This window comes from Phasianus colchicus, chromosome 1, assembly GCF_987193195.1.
Source record: "Phasianus colchicus chromosome 1, bPhaCol1.hap1.1, whole genome shotgun sequence".
NCBI classification, from domain to species: Eukaryota; Metazoa; Chordata; class Aves; order Galliformes; family Phasianidae; genus Phasianus; species Phasianus colchicus.
Genome location: NC_143436.1, coordinates 61698524 through 61715947, shown reverse-complemented (window position 1 = coordinate 61715947; position 17424 = coordinate 61698524). Strand labels below are relative to the sequence as shown.

The 17424-nt window shown below is 39.9% G+C and overlaps 1 protein-coding gene across 4 annotated transcripts in view; it reads right to left on the bottom strand.

Annotated features, from left to right (window-relative positions):
• ADIPOR2 (adiponectin receptor 2) overlaps positions 1-17424 on the bottom strand; it is a 42704-nt gene that overhangs the window by 2872 nt on the left and 22408 nt on the right. For 3 of the 4 annotated variants that reach the window (XM_031589875.2, XM_031589877.2, XM_031589876.2), the window contains exons 3-7: positions 6685-6804; positions 4692-4863; positions 3881-4067; positions 2666-2853; positions 1300-1493 (exon numbers count right to left, since the gene is read on the bottom strand). In XM_031589875.2, coding sequence (XP_031445735.1) covers positions 1300-1493; positions 2666-2853; positions 3881-4067; positions 4692-4863; positions 6685-6804 — 861 coding nt within the window. Of the gene's footprint in view, positions 1-1299; positions 1494-2665; positions 2854-3880; positions 4068-4691; positions 4864-5663; positions 5742-6684; positions 6805-17424 lie in introns of all 4 variants that reach the window. The other variant, XM_090145230.1, reaches the window with a different exon arrangement.

Sequence of the window (17424 nt, the reverse complement as noted above, 5' to 3'; positions counted from 1 at the left end):
TGTGTATGAAGCCTGTCTCTCTGCTACTGTTAGCAAAGAGCAAATTCTCCACATGCAATCTCACACCCTGTCCTCCACAGTCATCTTAACCAGCTGATCCATCTACACGCGCATGACATAAGTATTATCTCTGTTAAGGGGCAGGGAGAATTTCAAAGTTTGGGGCAAAAGACTTAAAAAAGTATAGTTAGAATTAGGTCTTCAACCACACACGCTGGTTGTTTATTGACAGAACACAACTATCTCATGCAGCTAGTGGCTACAGATCTCTGCTTACAGGTATAAGGTTTACTGAGTAGATTTGCAGAATGTAGCTATTTTATTTCTCTGTCACAAAGAAACAGAGCAGAAAAAACAGCTGTGTTAAAATGCTGAAACAACCAGATGTTCTCAATGAACACTCAGGATGCTACTGATTACAGTACAACAGAATGAAAACCAGGAGGCAGGCACATGACAAAGCATGGCCTTGTTTTGGGAAGCCATACCAGTATGGGTGATGCTCATGAAAAAGTCTATAAATGCATATTTGTGGGCTCCATGGGAAGCTTGAAAAGGAGCTGGTGGAACCTCAATGCTTCTGGAGCCTTCCACATTATCATAACAAAGTTTAGTTTGGCCGTTTAAACAATACTATTTCTCTGATGTTTACACCTAGTAAAGTGGTGCTGTGCAAAAGCCACTCAGACAACCCAGGCCTGACCTCTTCTAATCCTCTTTAGGGGCATTAAAGCACTCTAATGGAAGTACAGCGACATTGCATCTCTCTCCAGGTTTATCTCCCTCTAATCTCTACTCTTGCACCAGGTTTTTCTTCTGCATCTTCCCCACAGATCTCTACTCCACAAGTCTTCATGATCCTCACCCCAAGTTTCCACCCAACCAACTTGCCCACCACCACCTTCCCTTCTTCTGGGCTAGGGATCCCTCATAAGTGTATCAATTCTATCTGTGTTTCCACTAGCCTCACAAGATAAGAAGTCAGACATGGTGAAGATATGAAAGAAAGGAAAGGTTTGCAAAGTTTCTTACCTACCTATTAAAGCTATCTAGTACACATGCCAGGGTGACTTAGCACACCAGCAGATATAGCAGACCAGCTAGCCTGTAATAACTCAGCAAGAAATGTGCAAGGCAACCTGGGCTCAGAGAGCCCACAGCCATTTGGCCCCTTAAGAGGTACAGATCTGATTCAGAGGTTTAGTATTTGCAGTAAAAACCACTGACACAACATCCTCCAGCCTCAAGGGAAACCAGCTTTCATGCTGGTCTCTTCATCCAGTCATTCTGTAAACTCACCCAGATGTCACACTTGCCAGGGAAGAATCTCTCCGGGATGCGGGCAGCATACAGTGCAGCACCAGTGATGTACAGGCATGCCATGAGTGCCAGCCAGCCTATCTGTCCCATTGTGGCTGCTTTCAGGAGCCCCTCAGAGATGACAAAGTGCAGGGTGGGAATAACCCCACTAAGACCCAGACCTAGAAATACTCCTGGGAGGTAAAGAAAACATGGGTGAGTGAGGTTTGAGCACACTGGCAGAAAAGGGAGACAACAACAACAACAACAAAAAAAAACCAAAAACAATGGAAGGAAAACTCAGTATTTGCCAAAGCAGCAGAAAGATGACAACTTTTGAAGCTGGAGGTCCCCAGGGTAACTTTAAGGGGGGGGGGGGGAAGGGGGGAGAAAATGTTAAATAAGACACAAATTTCCTTCATGTAACAGAAGCTACTTAATTGTATGTTCCAGCAGATAGTGAAATTTTTCATTTAACAGTCCTGTACGCTAAAGTTGGCAGACATTACACCAGTTACACATCTGGGACTGTAGAGGGCACTGAGACTACATGAATTATGTCACACTGTACCACAGTCTCTCAAGAGCAGGGCAACAAGGAGGAACAACAAAGACGTTTATCATATTCAGTGCAAGTAATCCTAGGAAACACATGTAACATCTGAGGCTCATCTGCCACATGTGAGAATGTGGTGCTTTACTCAGATTTCAGAAGTACTGAAATCTTGGGGGGGGAAAAAAAAAAATGTGGGGAGGATAGAGGGAAATAATCACACCCTATCCATAGATTTTAAGTTTGGAAGACTGAACTCTCTGAATGTACACTGATAGCTTGTTCAGGAAATCTGGATTTACTCTAGACAGCACGCTCAGGTTAAGTAACAGAAGGACCAGCATTCACCCCAGCTGTGTTCATAGCTGCCCACTGCAAGTCTCTATTACTTCCTACCTCAGAACACAAAACCGAGCTCATTTTCATTCCAGATTAATACAATCATTCAATGATTTGCTAGCCTGGTGTTACAGAGACAAAACAAGAATAGAATACACAGACACACACCAAGCAGCCAGCCATTTTGAGCAAAGTCATTAGGTACAGCTAGAGATACTTTGTACTGCCATTCCTATTGCATGTGTTACTGTCCATTTCAGGAATGTACTTCCAGGACTCGCACCAGCCCTCATCTGTGCATCCAGCTGGCTATAAAGCAATGCTGAAAGGAAACCCATCAAGTTCGCAGTCCAAGACTATTAGCTTTCTCTAAAACTGAGCTCTCTCTACGCCTCCTCAAGAGTGCTTCTTCAACTGCCAGGTAGGAAGGAATGAAGGCAGACGAGAAGCAAAATAATTGATTTCAGGTCTTACCTGCTCTCACACCCCGGTATTGAGGGGTTGCAAACATGTCCCACTGTGAGACAATTATGGCTGCGATGCCCAGGACACAAATCACAATCAAGTAGATGAAGCAAGGCTGAGGGTTGCAGTAGAATGAATAGTATAGCCACGGTACAAAGCTGCCCATTATGAGAAGTGCAATGCCAGAATAATCCAGCCTAGAAGGAAACAAAAATCAGGTTGATGGGAAATGCAAACATTAATACTCTTCTCAAGCAGACCAACAGACTACCTTTCACTGAAGTTTTTCCTCGCTACTTCAACTTACTTTCTGACCATAGCTCCTCCACCAGTGCATTCCTACAGTAATGTATTATCTTCATAGCACACAAGGTCAGTTCTGGACAGTCATCAGCAACATACTGAGCAGCCTTTAGATCAAGGTCTTTTCAAGGAAACTCGGATTTAAGCTTTGGATAAGGAAAAAAGCAGCACAAAGTGCTGTGAACACAAAGAAGGGCACACAGCGTGTTGGGAGAGCACAGCCAACACAAACTCTTTAGAATCTGACAAGCATGAGTTAGGCATCAGCTAAGTGACCACCGGGGAATAGCGTCGTAATTTTTCAGCCAAGCTGTTTTTCTAGACACCACTGAAGAAAGGAATTCCCACAGCCACTGCTTTTCATCACACTCTGACAAAATGCTCCTAGCAGAGAAGATGGAGTTAATTCTTTGGTAGGGGATTTTAATTGCTGAGTTACCCTAAAGGTGGTCTTGCAGATTACATAATCCCAGGTTGAATAATCTTAAGAAACATGCGATGCTTAGCAGTTAGCCAACAAAAGAATGCATGGCAAAACCAAACTTGATACACAGAGCTGTCTTACATAAGAATTAAGATTCAGTTACCAGAATAATGAAATGACAAATAGTGACAGTAGCATTTAAAAGAGTTCTACCACTAAGCTCTAGCTATATTACTTGCAGCAGCAAGATGCATTCACACACCTGCTGAACAACATAAAAGGAAACAGTTCTAAGTCTAAAACAAGACAAAAGCCCATGCCGAAACAAACAACCATTAGAAGAAGCTGCAGTGAATCAATCTCTGCTCAGTTCTGTTCCAAAATATACACAGCACTCATGCAGTGAACCACTCCTACACTGGGGCGCCAGGCATGAATTCCAGTCCTGTTTTCCCAACTGTTTCCTATTTGGCTTACCCTGCCCTCTAGGCACTTACTTGGAGAAGAGCCGGGAAACACCTTCTGAGTGGCAATAAACTGTGTGGAAGAGCCATGAGAAGGAGAGGCAGAGTATAGCTCCCAAGAAGAACAATCCAACAACCACTTTCTCCTGCACAGGTGCTACAAAGGACATGTTTGGCCGGAACATGTAGAAGATTCCCAGACACAGGAAGAACACACATCCTGACAAACCATAAGGTAGAAAGGTGTCAATTTTGTGCAAAGAAAGCTTTTCTTTCAAAAAGCATGGCTTTAATGTGCAGATGTAGTAAGCAGAGGAATTGCATGGGAACTAGTAGCACACGTGCAGAATAAACGTCTTCCAAACTTCAGTTGCACTTTTCAACCAGGTTTTTGTTTCAGCCTGAAGCATTTCAGACATGCAGAGACTCTGTATTTTTACTCATTTTGCAAGAATCCTGACAACAACAATAAATTTGTATAAAATTATAGAATCTTGTATAGGAGAGAGTATAATTCAAAGAGCTTGCAAGCTGAAAACCACTCATACAAGCTGCAACTTTTTGTTCCCAAGGCAAAAAAAAAAATCATCTTAATATTTACACATTTGGGAATAATGAATATTTACTGGTAATTTATTAATGATCAGGAAATTATTAATTCATGCAGTTGAGTTAAGGACATCCCAATCCAACCTCAGTGGGAGAAAAAAAGGAGAGGGACACCAAGCTAATTTAACAGGTCACTATTGGAATGATTATGCTGACCACTCCACACCAGCTTCTACCTTGATCTCAAATAAAGAAAGCAACAAAACCAACCAGCATTACAGCAAACTGAACGTACCTAGAAGATGTGTCCAGATGTTACCAGTCTCTGTGTGTATTCTGAAGATACTCTTGAAACAAGCCCGGAAGGAAGGCATGGGTGGTCTGTGTCCATGCAACAGGTAATCGTTGTCCTTTAGCCAGTCAGGTAGAACATCATGGGGAATGACTCTCCATCGGCCCTCCCAAACCTAGAGTTTAGAAGGTTTTGATTAAGTACAGGAAACTTGACTTCAATAAGGTATAGCAAACGTTAGAAAACCCTTATTAGTGGAAGTGTTAATGTACGGGTGTAATAAATAGAAAAGGGTTTAATGGGATGTCTCTGGGGAAAAGACACACTCTTGAAATATAATGCTTGAGTCACTCTTCCTTATTCAAAACATCATTATGAAGTTTAGCTGCTTCTCCAGAAAAATGAGTGCTTCAATATTTCATTACACAAGAAAGATACTGTACTTTTTGTTTGTTTTACTGCTAATTAAGGGAGAGCATTTAATTCATTTCCATGTTTGTTTATGCAGCAGATTTCCACAGATCTTTCCTATTGAAGGCAACTCGTTCTCTCCAACAAATAAATACCAATAAAAATCCTTTCTGCCAACCACAAGACAACCTGACTATAACATCTGCTAGCATTTGGGGGCAGTCTAGTAAAAAGGCTGCTCATCATGTTTTTTTGCCTATTGTAGTGCTGAAGTGGCAAGAGTCCAGTAAGAAATGTTCAACCCCCTATCCAGACTGGAAAAAAGATTTCCCACACTCCCAGAACAAAGTGACAGATTTGTTAGACCAACAGATTAATGACTGTCAATGCCATTAGATTTCTTCTTTAAAGAAGCTACTCTTGTAGCTGGTTCCCAATGGAAAGAAAAAATACATATAGCTGTTCTTAGCATTCTCCACAGTTGTAAGATACAGGTCGTCTTCAGTTTAGCTTGTGAAGTGCTGCTTCTGAAGCAGAGGGGTATCAAGGAAGTGCTTTAAGTACCGGGGTTGTTTCGGCAGCGTTCGTTGGATTTGAAGTCTGCTTAGTAATACAGGAGCGAAACTGGAGAATCCTGCAACACTAAGTTTAAAAAGCTACATTCTTATTTCAGTTTCAACATCAGAAGTTTTTAAATTCCATTCTCCTTGCTCCTCCACAAAAGGAAAACTATAATAATCAGAATAACCATCCCAGTTAAAGACCAGATGTTTAAATACATTCAGCAAGACAAATTAGCTTTAGTTAATGAAACAAAGGTTTCAGTCAAGGTAGGAACAAGATTTTACAGAATTCACCTTTCAAAGCATCTAAAAAAAATGGAAAAGATGCGTTGCAAAAAGGAAAAAAAAAAATAAAAATCAACCACAGGCAACTCAGGTTCCTCTGTAAAAATAACAAGGAATAGTTCATAAAACACCAGCAGGAACAAACATACAGAGGGATAGCATGTATCTCACCCAAGAAAAGGGGTCCAAGAGTGATACTGCCCACACCCTGTGGCTTAATAAATAACAGAAATTGAGCCAAGGTCAGCAATTACAAAATCTACAATGGATTTAGTTGGATAACTTTTAATACATTCTTGTTTTCAATTTGAGTCAGGGACAAAGTTTGTTCTACAGTGTATGCAAAGGATGTCAGGAAATCAAAAATCTGTGAGTCTGAAAAAGCCTGAAAAAAAAATATAATAAAAATGACCTTGTAAATGAAAGTACCTTAAGAGGAGAAACACTGGAAGCAGAAGGCTTTTATTCTGCTTTGTACACATAAGTGCTTCTCAAAAAAGGCTTCTCAGTTGCTTAATCATCTTTTGAGTCTTTTATAATTCCTACTGTTCCATATTTTACAATTTTATTTATGACAGACTGAGATCCCAAGAAGTTGTAACATTCCTAGTTATAACAAGAGACACCCATTCAGGGATGGTATGTACCTGCTCTTCCTCTTCCTACAGGCATAGACTGTTGTCCATTGGAACTCTCTGAAGAAGGAAATTACTTTGGCAGTTTCCACGTGCTCTTACCTTACACACAAATTCTTCCATTCTCTCCATGGCATGATGGGCTTGTAGAAGAGGTGACATACCCATAAATCCTTCATCTTCTTGAGGTGACTCATCATTGTGGTTATTATCCTCAGAACTCTGGGTTGGAGAGAAAAAAAGTTTTGTAAGAAGATGAACAGAGAAAGGAGTTGTTGTTTTCCATACAAAACTGTGATTATCTGAGGTGTTGGCAAATAAGCAGTCTTCTATCCTTGTACTGTACTGAGGAAGGAATTCAAAACAAGCAGCCAAAAAATTATTACACTCTTAGATATCTGAGAACAACTCACATGCCTGATTCATTTTGCACATGCTTTCACCAGGTTTGGAAGAAAGCAGTGCTCCTCTTTAAGTTATGCTTCATTAAAGTCCAGATACAGAGCCTCAGGCTTGCAGCCTACTCTCCTCTAGGGAAGAATTACTACCTGTTTTATGATTCAGTGCCACCACATATGCCTTAATACCACTATAACATATCTGGCATTTTAAAATAATAAAAGCAATACAGGGAAAGAAATCCATTTACCTTGTTATAAGGTTCAATTTTTTGTTTGAATCTGAATATCTACTCTGTTTAAAGGTCATTTACTCATTAGTTGAAAGTTCAAGGCATTCCAAAAATTAGAATGGATTCTAATAGTTGGACAAAAGCACGTTAATCAAATAAAAGCAGTAACTGCCATCAAAGTCTTAAGCAAAATTAGGAGACAAATATCCATCATCCACGTCCCCAGTAGAAGCCAAAAGAATTGTGAAAACAAACAAAACTACTTGTTTTTTGTATTCAGTTGATACTTGTTACTAATAAAGACATACGAAAAAGTTAGTAGGTTTGGTAGTTCTCTACCCTGTGCTTACTTGTCACACCATCCCCATGTCACAGTGTGCTATAGTTTTCCATTTTAGGGGAAGAAAAAGGGGCAGATGGAGAAACAAAAAGAGCTTTACATGTTTGTTTACTCACTACAATGCTCAAAGCCCAGAGACTCCATTCAGTACTCCAGATTCCACGATAAACAAGTCTGAGAAAGCTAAAGAGGAGAGAATGAGCCTTCTGTATGGCTCAAGCTTGACGTAGGAAGCTGCCACATCTTATGACCAAGTCAAGAAAAGCCCCACAAGAAAGCCAGGATGATGACTGGCCTCCTCAATACCACAAGCTACAATACATTCTCTTTCCTTTTCCCATACCATGATCAACGTTTAGTTATCACTAATCCAGTCTAAAGTGACTTGGAATCTAGCATATAACTTTCTGTAACTTATTCATGAATTAGTACCAGTAACATTCGAGTCAGTGTCCTAGGTTTTGAGTAAGGAAGGAAGATCTTGCTGTGCAGATCATGCATTACAACTCTCCTTCAAGTAAGGCCTTCTTAATTAGTCCCATCAACAAGTAAGCTGAGCAAGCTGCTTAAACATTTCATTTTTTAAACAAAGACAAGAAGTTTTTATAAATTTGAAGAACGTTCATCTAGATTCTCCAACCTTATTTCCCTCCTGCTTCCCAAGGGAGGAATGACACATTAGTGCTTGTTCATTCACCTAACACATGCAGTTGCCACTAGAAGTTGCCTCTTCTCAGAGGTCCCCCCCCATATCTATCATCCTTAACCCAATTTTGTTCATCCACAATACAGTTCTTTGCTATCCAATACACAGTATACATCCTTTGTACACTATGTATGATCTCACATTCATCCACAACAGAACAATTGACTAAAATCATCTTCTCACATAACTCATATCACTTGTACGGTTTACTCACCTTCATTTTACCTTTCCAGTCTATAGCACCTCTGAACAAATCTGGACAGCAACTGCTTATTTTATATCAAATGTTTGATACAAGTATTGATTGCCTACAGGCAAATCTTAGAGCAGCATTAGATATACTCTCACAGCCTCGATTATCCCATTTGTTCCAATGAAAAAGGCTTCAGGCAACGTAATTGTAAATAGGTTTAAAATTATTCTAAAATAGATGTGTTCTGTTGGTCTAGAAAGTGCTCTAATAAAAAAAATTGTTTCATTCTGACTCAACAAAATTCACAGACATATTTCCCACACTGTTAGTTTTACTGACCTTCTCTGCTAATGGATCTCTCCTGTTAGGCTTCTCAGTTTTCAATATTATAAATAATTCACTCAGGGTCTAGAAGAGATGCTCATTACGAGAGCCTGCACAATCTTAGAAACAATCTTAGAAAAATCTAGTACTCTTCAGACTAGGGAAGGAAAAGCTCCGAGGAGACCTTATAGCAGCCTTCCAATAGCCGGAGGGGGCCTGCAGAAAAGCTGGAGAGGAAGTTTTTATAAGGGCAGGTAGCGACAGGACAAGAAGAAATGGCTTTAAACTGGAAGAGGGTAGACTTAGGTGAGTTATCAGGAAGAAATTCTTTACTGTGAGGGTGGTGAGACTCTGGCACAGGCTGCCCAGTGAGGCTGTGGATGTCCCCTCCCTGGAAGCAATCAAGGCCAGACTGGATGGGGCTCTGAGCAACCTGGTCTAGAGGAAAATGCTCCTGCCTATAGCAAGGGGTAGGAATTAGATGATCTTAAAAAGGTCCCTTCCAACCCAAACCATTCAGTGATTCTACAAAACCAAAGAAATCTTCAGGTTCCAATAAGTGCCTTACAGAAAAGCAAGGCTGGTATGTAAGAAGTACTACTACACCTTTAACCTACCCTACAATTCTCTGCCGCAGCAGCACGTAAGGACCAGCTGGAATGGGGTGATCAAGTTAGTAATCATTGGTTTACAAAACCGGGTAGACTGAAGAAAAGACGTCCTTTCCCTTACTGAATCAAAGCCCATATTCATTGCAGTCTGTCCAGTGACTCAAAGCCAAAAAACATTCATTTCCCCCTCTCCACATACTCCCATTTCTAGAATGATGGGAAGGCTTAATTTGAACAGACTGTAAAGCTCGAAGAGCACAGTTATTTATGAACTAGTCCAAAATCTTTGCATATTGGCAACGTGCCTACAAACAAATCATTAGTGAGCTTTTTAGTGATAAAAAGGAATTCATATCATATATATATATATATACAAACACAGTCCAGATTACTGCCAGAAAATGGAATTGATTTTACTATCTCCTTCCTGCCATTAAGCTGCAAAATTAGCATTCAAGGAAAAAAACTAAAGCTCAGCTTCTAAGTCCTTTTTCTCCGTAAGGAAGAAAAACGAGGTCTGTTCTGGAATATGTCCTCTTTCAACTCCTTCACCCCATCTCCTATTAGAAAGAACAGTAAACTGCTTTTTGGAAGCTAGAAATGTATATCTGGCGTGCAACACCAGCACCAGTTTTCATTTGGAAATCTGTAGGAAACTATTGACCTTCAACTCTTCAGATAATGACTGAACAAAACACACCTTTCTGTTCAGAAGGCACATGGTAAAACATCCAATGTGACGAGCTCCTTTGTATCTTAAGATTCCAAGATTTTCTCTTCTTTGGCTGACCACATAAAAAATATAACATAAGCAAGCATGCACTTCAGGACCCGTTCTCCACTATTTCCAAATTCTGCCACAGAATCATATTCTAAAACTGGAGAAAACAATGGGCAAACAATCCCTCTTGCTCAACACCTTGCAAAAAAAAAACAAAAACAAACAAACAAACAAAAAAAACCAAGAGGCCCAAATGAAACTGTTTTTAGTGCAATATGGTACATCCCGAACCAAGTACTTCCAGGACTGTTTTTGCCTCGTACTTTCCATATTACTGGCTAAGAAAATCTCTATTTGTCTAACATTTCAGATGTTCTTATTTATTCTGCATTGCCTAACTCATTCAACTTCTTTCTTGCAAGAACATTCTCGAGTTTCCAACACTGAAACTCTGAAGACTCTGAAATCTTTAAGGCATTTGGAAATGTTTGATTTTGAAATAAAAACCCTCCTCAATCACTTGAAACAAGCAAGCTTGTTGCAATCGCCAGCTGTCATTCTCCTGCTGTACACAGGCAGCAATGCCTAGGATCAGTCTTTTATGCAAACCAGAAATCGTGGCTTCTGAATACTTAAGACTCCACACTACACTTAAGCATCTGGATGTTTATGTCTATGGAAATGCTGAAGAATATCACCTTTGCAAATTCATAAAGGGCTAAAACTACAGGCAAACAGTATCCAGCATTACATCAATTGTGTAACAGAAGCGTAAACGCATCCTGAGTTGATTAAATTGTACCAGAGGATAAACTAAACCTGAAGGGACAAGTGACAACGGTTGGAAGAAAAAGGTTTCACTGGTTTATCCACATGCACTTCATTTTGGGAAGCCTTCCAGCTTCTTTCGTGATAGCAATGACTGACAAGAAGGCAAAAGTAAGAGGTAAAAACAGATTTGATTATATCACTTTGTTTGGAGTTCTGGTCAACACATCCAGAGACAGACCATCTTCAAAACAAGAATTTCAGACACTATTTTGGTAAGGATGGAAAAAGCTTAATGCCAAAACCAAGACTTTGAATAAGAGCAAATAAGAGCAAGAAACCTCTCAGAGCCCAATTATCCTCATGAAGTAAGTTTATCTTAACATTAAATCTTATCATTTTATAGCAGAGAATTTTTTTAAAAAAATTGACATGAAGTAAAAGAATCTGTTGTCTGAACACCATCCAAAAAGGAAAAGAAAAAAAAAAATAATCAGATCACATAGCCAAAGACCTTGCTACAGACAAAACCACAGCAAAACCTGCTCTGGTAAAAATCAATATACTTCTTGGCTACTACAGCTCACCCTTCTCACAGAGGGGATAACAATTTTTTATACTGTCCCCTTTCTTTATGTCAGCAGATCACAGAATCCTTAGAGTTCAAAGGGACCTTTAAAGGCCATCTAGTCCAACTCTCCTGCAACGACCAGGGACACCACAGCTAGATCAGGTTGCCCAGGGCTTGATCCAGCCTCACTTCATATCTGATGCCCTATTTGTTGATACACTCCCTAAGGGAAAGTCTGCCAGAAGCCAAGCTCCAACAGGAGAAGAATATTCCAGAAACCCCTTACCTGCTTTTGAGAAAGCTGGATTCTGCAGACTGCAAGTAACGAAAGTACAGATTATTGAGATCTGTAGTTTCTTAACATCAGTTTAAAGACTTACTGAAAGCTTGACAGTTTGTGTGACTACTACCTCACCCAGGTGACAAGCAAGTTCTTTTTCACTTATAGACTACAATTTTGCTAGAAAAATGCTATCTGCTCATTAGAACATGCAAACTGAAGCAAGTCAGACTTAAATCAACCTTAAAAGCTTATTTTATCAAAAGTGATCCTCTTCACATCCTCTCAATCTTTTAGTAAAGTGCTTCTGGCACTTCTCTAACTCTTGGGTTGATAAGCAGATCCAGTGGTGATCAGGCAGAAGTTGCTCACAGTTTTGTTAGGCAAACTCTGTTAGATAATAGAGTTGCTTCATATAACCAAGAGATTGAAGGAGCTCAAATTAGTGCAACAGCAAAATTGGGAGCATTGGCTTCTATTTTTACCAAAGTCCACTACCTTCTGTACATCACATTCGTGAGCAAATTTCAGTTCAATACATTTTAGCTGGACATTATTTCCAGTCCCTCATTCTGTACTGAAAGGAACATAAGGACTTGGTTTAGCTTTCTGTAATCCACATGTAACTAATACCTGCTTCCTCAGGCTGCTGTATTCCCCAAACTCCCAGCAATTTTCAGAACTGCACGTTCAGAAGTACAGTAGTTCTCACTGATTGCATCCAAGAATTTGATGCAGAAGCACACAGAAGTACATAGAGGTGTACAGAAGTGCACATATTAACCAGCAACACCAATAACTGCGATACACGTCATCTAAACCCTTAAAGGGGCACAACTTCCCTGTTTCAGGGTTTCTTTTTGGACACTCACTGCTCAATTACCTGGGGGCCATACAGATACCTACATAGTATTAAGATCGGGAGCTAATGAAGCCCCAAGTGTCAAGGCTCTGTTGTTTCTGATCTCAGTTCATTGTTGACATGTTGCTGATGTCTTAAAACTACTATCACAGGAATCTCCTAAATATGATTCTGTCTGAATGTGTTTTATAGTTCTTGTTGCTTCCTTCAGTTGATGACAGATGTTCTCCTGTTCTGTTCTCTTCTTGACCTGCATCCAGACAGAACTCTGCCTCAATATGAACACACCATTGTACCATGGGCAAGATAACTCAGAAAAAGCAAATGTCTTGATTAACAGTAAGTCACAGGACACTATACAACCCCATACTTGTGTACAGTTCTCTTCCTAAAATACAGGTTAGAAGACATACATTGCCTCATTCATAATACTGCCGTTATCCACTATATTAAACTGAAGTCACGAAGTCTAGACGTGAACTTGGAGCTCTCTTGCTCTTGTTTATCTTGATCTCATCAGATGAATGATTAATAGTGTTTAACATGACATTCAAGTAATTTAATGTTTCGTGGGGCAACGTGCCAGATTCAGTAACTCGAGAGCACGGAGTATAATGGCCAAGATATGTTGAAGGCTGTAATATAAAAATGCTATTTTTTCCTGACTGCAGTCCTGTAACATTCCTTTCAGCTAGCCAGATCCCCTTCTTCAGCAATTCCTGTGTACCCATTCTGTCAACTGACCTTTTACCAGCATGCGTTTTGCAAGGAGAAAGCAGTGATAGCTGGTACCACACACTTTCTCCCAAAAGCCTGTTACACATTTTTCAGAATTTCATCAGCTTATGTCCTTTAGATTATAAGTAATTAACTGGAAAAGCAGGGCACTTCTCCTTGCCTTCCCTTAACTTCTGCACATACTGGGTTATTTTAAAATAGTTTTGTCATTAAGAGTTCACATTCTCTTAATCTGGCAGGGTTATAAACATGTACATACCAGAGTTTCCAAAAGGCTAACTAACCCTCTATGCAGGGTGTGCAGAGCTGTTTTTGCTGTCACAGAACCAAAAATGTCTTTCATTAGCTCTGTGCCAAAGACCCTTGCAGCCTATTGGTCAAAATGTTAAGTACTTGAGGGTTCCTGCAGCTTAGTATTTTTCCTTTGTAGGTCACCTTCCTATAAAAGCTACACTCCATTTAATACAGCACTTGGAAACAGTTTTACACAACTCGTCATGGGTGACCGCTTGCTGGCACTCATTAAAAACAAGCACTAACATTTAACACTTGTTTAGCAAACAGTTCTAGGACAAAAATCATGTTGGCTTCAAGCATGCTCTTATTAGAACGAGCTCCCTCATTAAACATCCTCAGATGAATAGGGCTCATTAAACCTAGGCGTAATAGCAACCACTGATTTTCTGTCAGTGCTCTGTACAACGGACCAAGGACCTTAGTGTCCACACATTTTATCAGTGCACTTCCCAGAAAAGCCAGCAGAAAACTCATCTGCTGCAGAGGGTTCTCAGGGTGCCATTTTCTGCTCCTTTACCTCTATCAGTCCAGGCAGCAGAAAAGAGAGAGAAAAAAAAATCCCAGTGGGCTTATGGAAAAGAGCGCTCGGGAAAAAGAACTGCTGGAAGCACATTGCTGAACTTATCAGAAGAGCAAAGTCAAGCAATTTAAAGCAGTTGGCAGAAGATGCAGGCTAACTCATCAGTATACAACTATTTTCTCCATATTGCTCTGAAGGGTTGCTGCATCCCTCATCACTGCCCAAGTCAGCCAGATAAAATCTCCACGAGAACTAAGGCAAAAGCTGTGGAATATAACCTTCGTTCAGAAAAACAGACGTACCAGTAGGCTACAAACAAAACCGCTCCTTCCCTCGCCTTGTTGCAACACCCAACACAGCAAGCAACGCCCATAAACTCAGCAGACAGGCAGCAAGCCCAGCAGAGCACCAGTGCTTCCCCTCACAAAGTGCTAAGGCTCTCCAGAGTGAAAGGAGACAGCTCGATAATTCATATGGAAGCTTTATGGGAGAAGAGGCAGCCACACAGACATGGCAGTTCCCCATGTTACCAGCCTTCTGGGCAGAAGACTGTCTACTCATGGTTGACTAGGTTAACAGTGTTTTTTTCCCCCCGAGACATTCATGGCCTAAAAGCCTGTTAACATCCAGGCACATCAGTAACTGTCAGGGAAGGATGTATCAGCCAATTCCAACCAGTGGAGCCTGGAAACCACCTCCAGAGATGCATCAGATGTCTTCAGATGGCTTAAACTGGAACACTTGCAGATACTTTGCCCTGTATATCCAAGAGTGCTTTGCTGTACAAGAGAGGGCATTTTGCAGGGACAGATACTAGATTCAAGCAGTTGCTTCACTGACTGGCATCTGAGTAAGATATGCGTTACTTCCAGTGCTGAGAACAGCAACTGGAGGAGAAATTCAGATGCTAAGATCTTTGACCTGAAATAAAAGACCTAGTTGTCTGCTTTCAAATAAGTAACATGCTTTCTTAAGAGCTGCAAGAAAATAGAGGGATACAAGAGATCAAAGAAATCTATAGAAGGACAGATTTTGAACATAACATGCTTTAAAACAAACATGTTTTGGTGGGATCTTGAATTCTATTATGCCAAGCCTCTCGCATACACTCAGATGACAATCTCTAACAATAAAACCAGGAATACAATGCAGAAGGCAAGAAAATGCAGAAGTAGTTGCCAAGTTCTTAATAATAACTCCAAGTACCAATGGGAAAATGCTAGGTGGAAACTAAAGCTAAATGAAATCAAACAGATCAAGAAACTTGCAAAGAAAGAAGTTGTTCAAGCAGTCAGAATGTAAGAATATCAGTTCTAGAAAGACTGCTCTTAAAACCCCAACGCATAGGGTTGGCCTGCAAGACTTCCTGGGACTTTTCCCACTCAGTATCCATCATAAAGACAAATTAAAAATTCCACGAATTTACACTCAATCTGTTGTTGCTATTGAAACGATTTTCGTGGTCTACTTTTGGAGATAACACATGGCCACTTCTTGAACTGCAAAGGCTCTGAGTAAGTTCTAGAGTTCAAGAAAATGGTTTTTCTGTTCACCTCCTATCACTGACAGATTAAAACTGAAAAAGGAGAAAGTCAAGCACAGGTTTCTAGGGCTGCATAAAGAGCTCATTCATCAGGTTACAAAAGTCACTCTCGTCTGACTGCATGGGCTTAAGAAAGTCACAATAAGAAGGATTTCTTCAGGAGCAATCACTGCTGGAATTATGCAGGCAGTTGAGATGTATCAACATATATGCACTCCAGGAAAGAACAGAATTATAGGATCAAAGACAAAGAGGTTCAACATGTAATGGATATTAGTTTTATGTGACCCATACCTTCTACTAAGTATCACTACATAACTGGCAGATAGCACTGGTAGAAGGATACAGCTGTTTTACTATTATTTTAGGGAAGCATGATGAAGTATTCTGAATAATACCCAATACAACCTTGTTTCTAAGGAAAGTCAACTAAAATAATTGTTGAAAGGCAAATAACTAGTACCTCTTGTGGGCTCAGACAGTTTCCTCCTATGTAGGTAGTGAACATGCAAACAGGCAGAGGAAAGGGATTCTTGTAGAGGAGAGCTTGAGGCAGATTTATTATAAATAACAAAGCTGCAGTGAGATAACTAGGCTAATAAGATCAACAGTTAGCACGCAGGCAAAAGAAAAACAATGTAGTTTCATAACAGGACAGAAATACAAGTCAAATCATATGCCCAGTAAATTTTAGGGAAATAGTGTAACTGTTAGAATACACCTGTCTGGTAAAACATTAGTTTGTCATAATAGATCAATTTAAAAGCATAGGAAAATATAGTGGATGTTCTTAGGCATGTACACCCTCCCTATACAGCTCTCATCCACTCTTCACCAGCATAGGGTTCACTAGATTTTTGCAACTACAATGAAGCAGAAAGTATTTGGCCAATAAAATACTAACACTGTGGGCATTGCTTGAATCCTTTTATAAAGTTTGTTTAGCTTGTGTGCCTGGGCACTACTGTCATCTACAGAAGACCAGTGACCTTATTGCATTGTTGTCTAAACAAAACCAAAGGAAAATCATCCATTTGAACTTACTAATAAGTCACATCTACAGAGATTATCATGTAGCCAGTAGAGCAAAAAACTAAATTCTAGTTTGCATGTCAGTGCATCCAAATAACAGCTGTACTGAGGCTTATACACAACATAGAAAGACAAAGCATGGTCTTTTTTCAGATTATTCAGAACACTGCAGTACACCACATAGCAAAGACCATTCAGCAAGCTAATGCTGCAGCGTTTCACAGCAGAGTGCTGATGCTCCATCTGAGACATCAAGCATTCAATCTTTTAAGAAGATAACAACTCAGATTTCTTGTTTTTAAAACTGTGATATCACAGAATAGAAATAAAACTTTGGGCTGAAGGAAAAAAAGATGAGAATATACGAGGCCACATTTTGCAAAGAAAGCACTGCAGTCCAAGAAGGAAAAGCCAGGTCTAAGTAGCAAAAAAGAAAACAAAACCAACAACATTTTATGGCAGCATTTTAAGAGACTGGAAAGAAGGCAGGCAACCAACAAAAACACCTAAATACTCATAGTAAACCACAATTCAAGCAGCATATACTTTTGTCATAGGAGCAAAAGCATGCTAAGAATGCCTGAAAAAGGTAAAGAGTAAATCAGTTTTTTTTTTTTTTTAATTTGAAAGAAAACTGGTTGAATATATACTCATCAAAATACTCTATACATGTTTTGTATTTCACTAAGCAAATGTACAGAATGA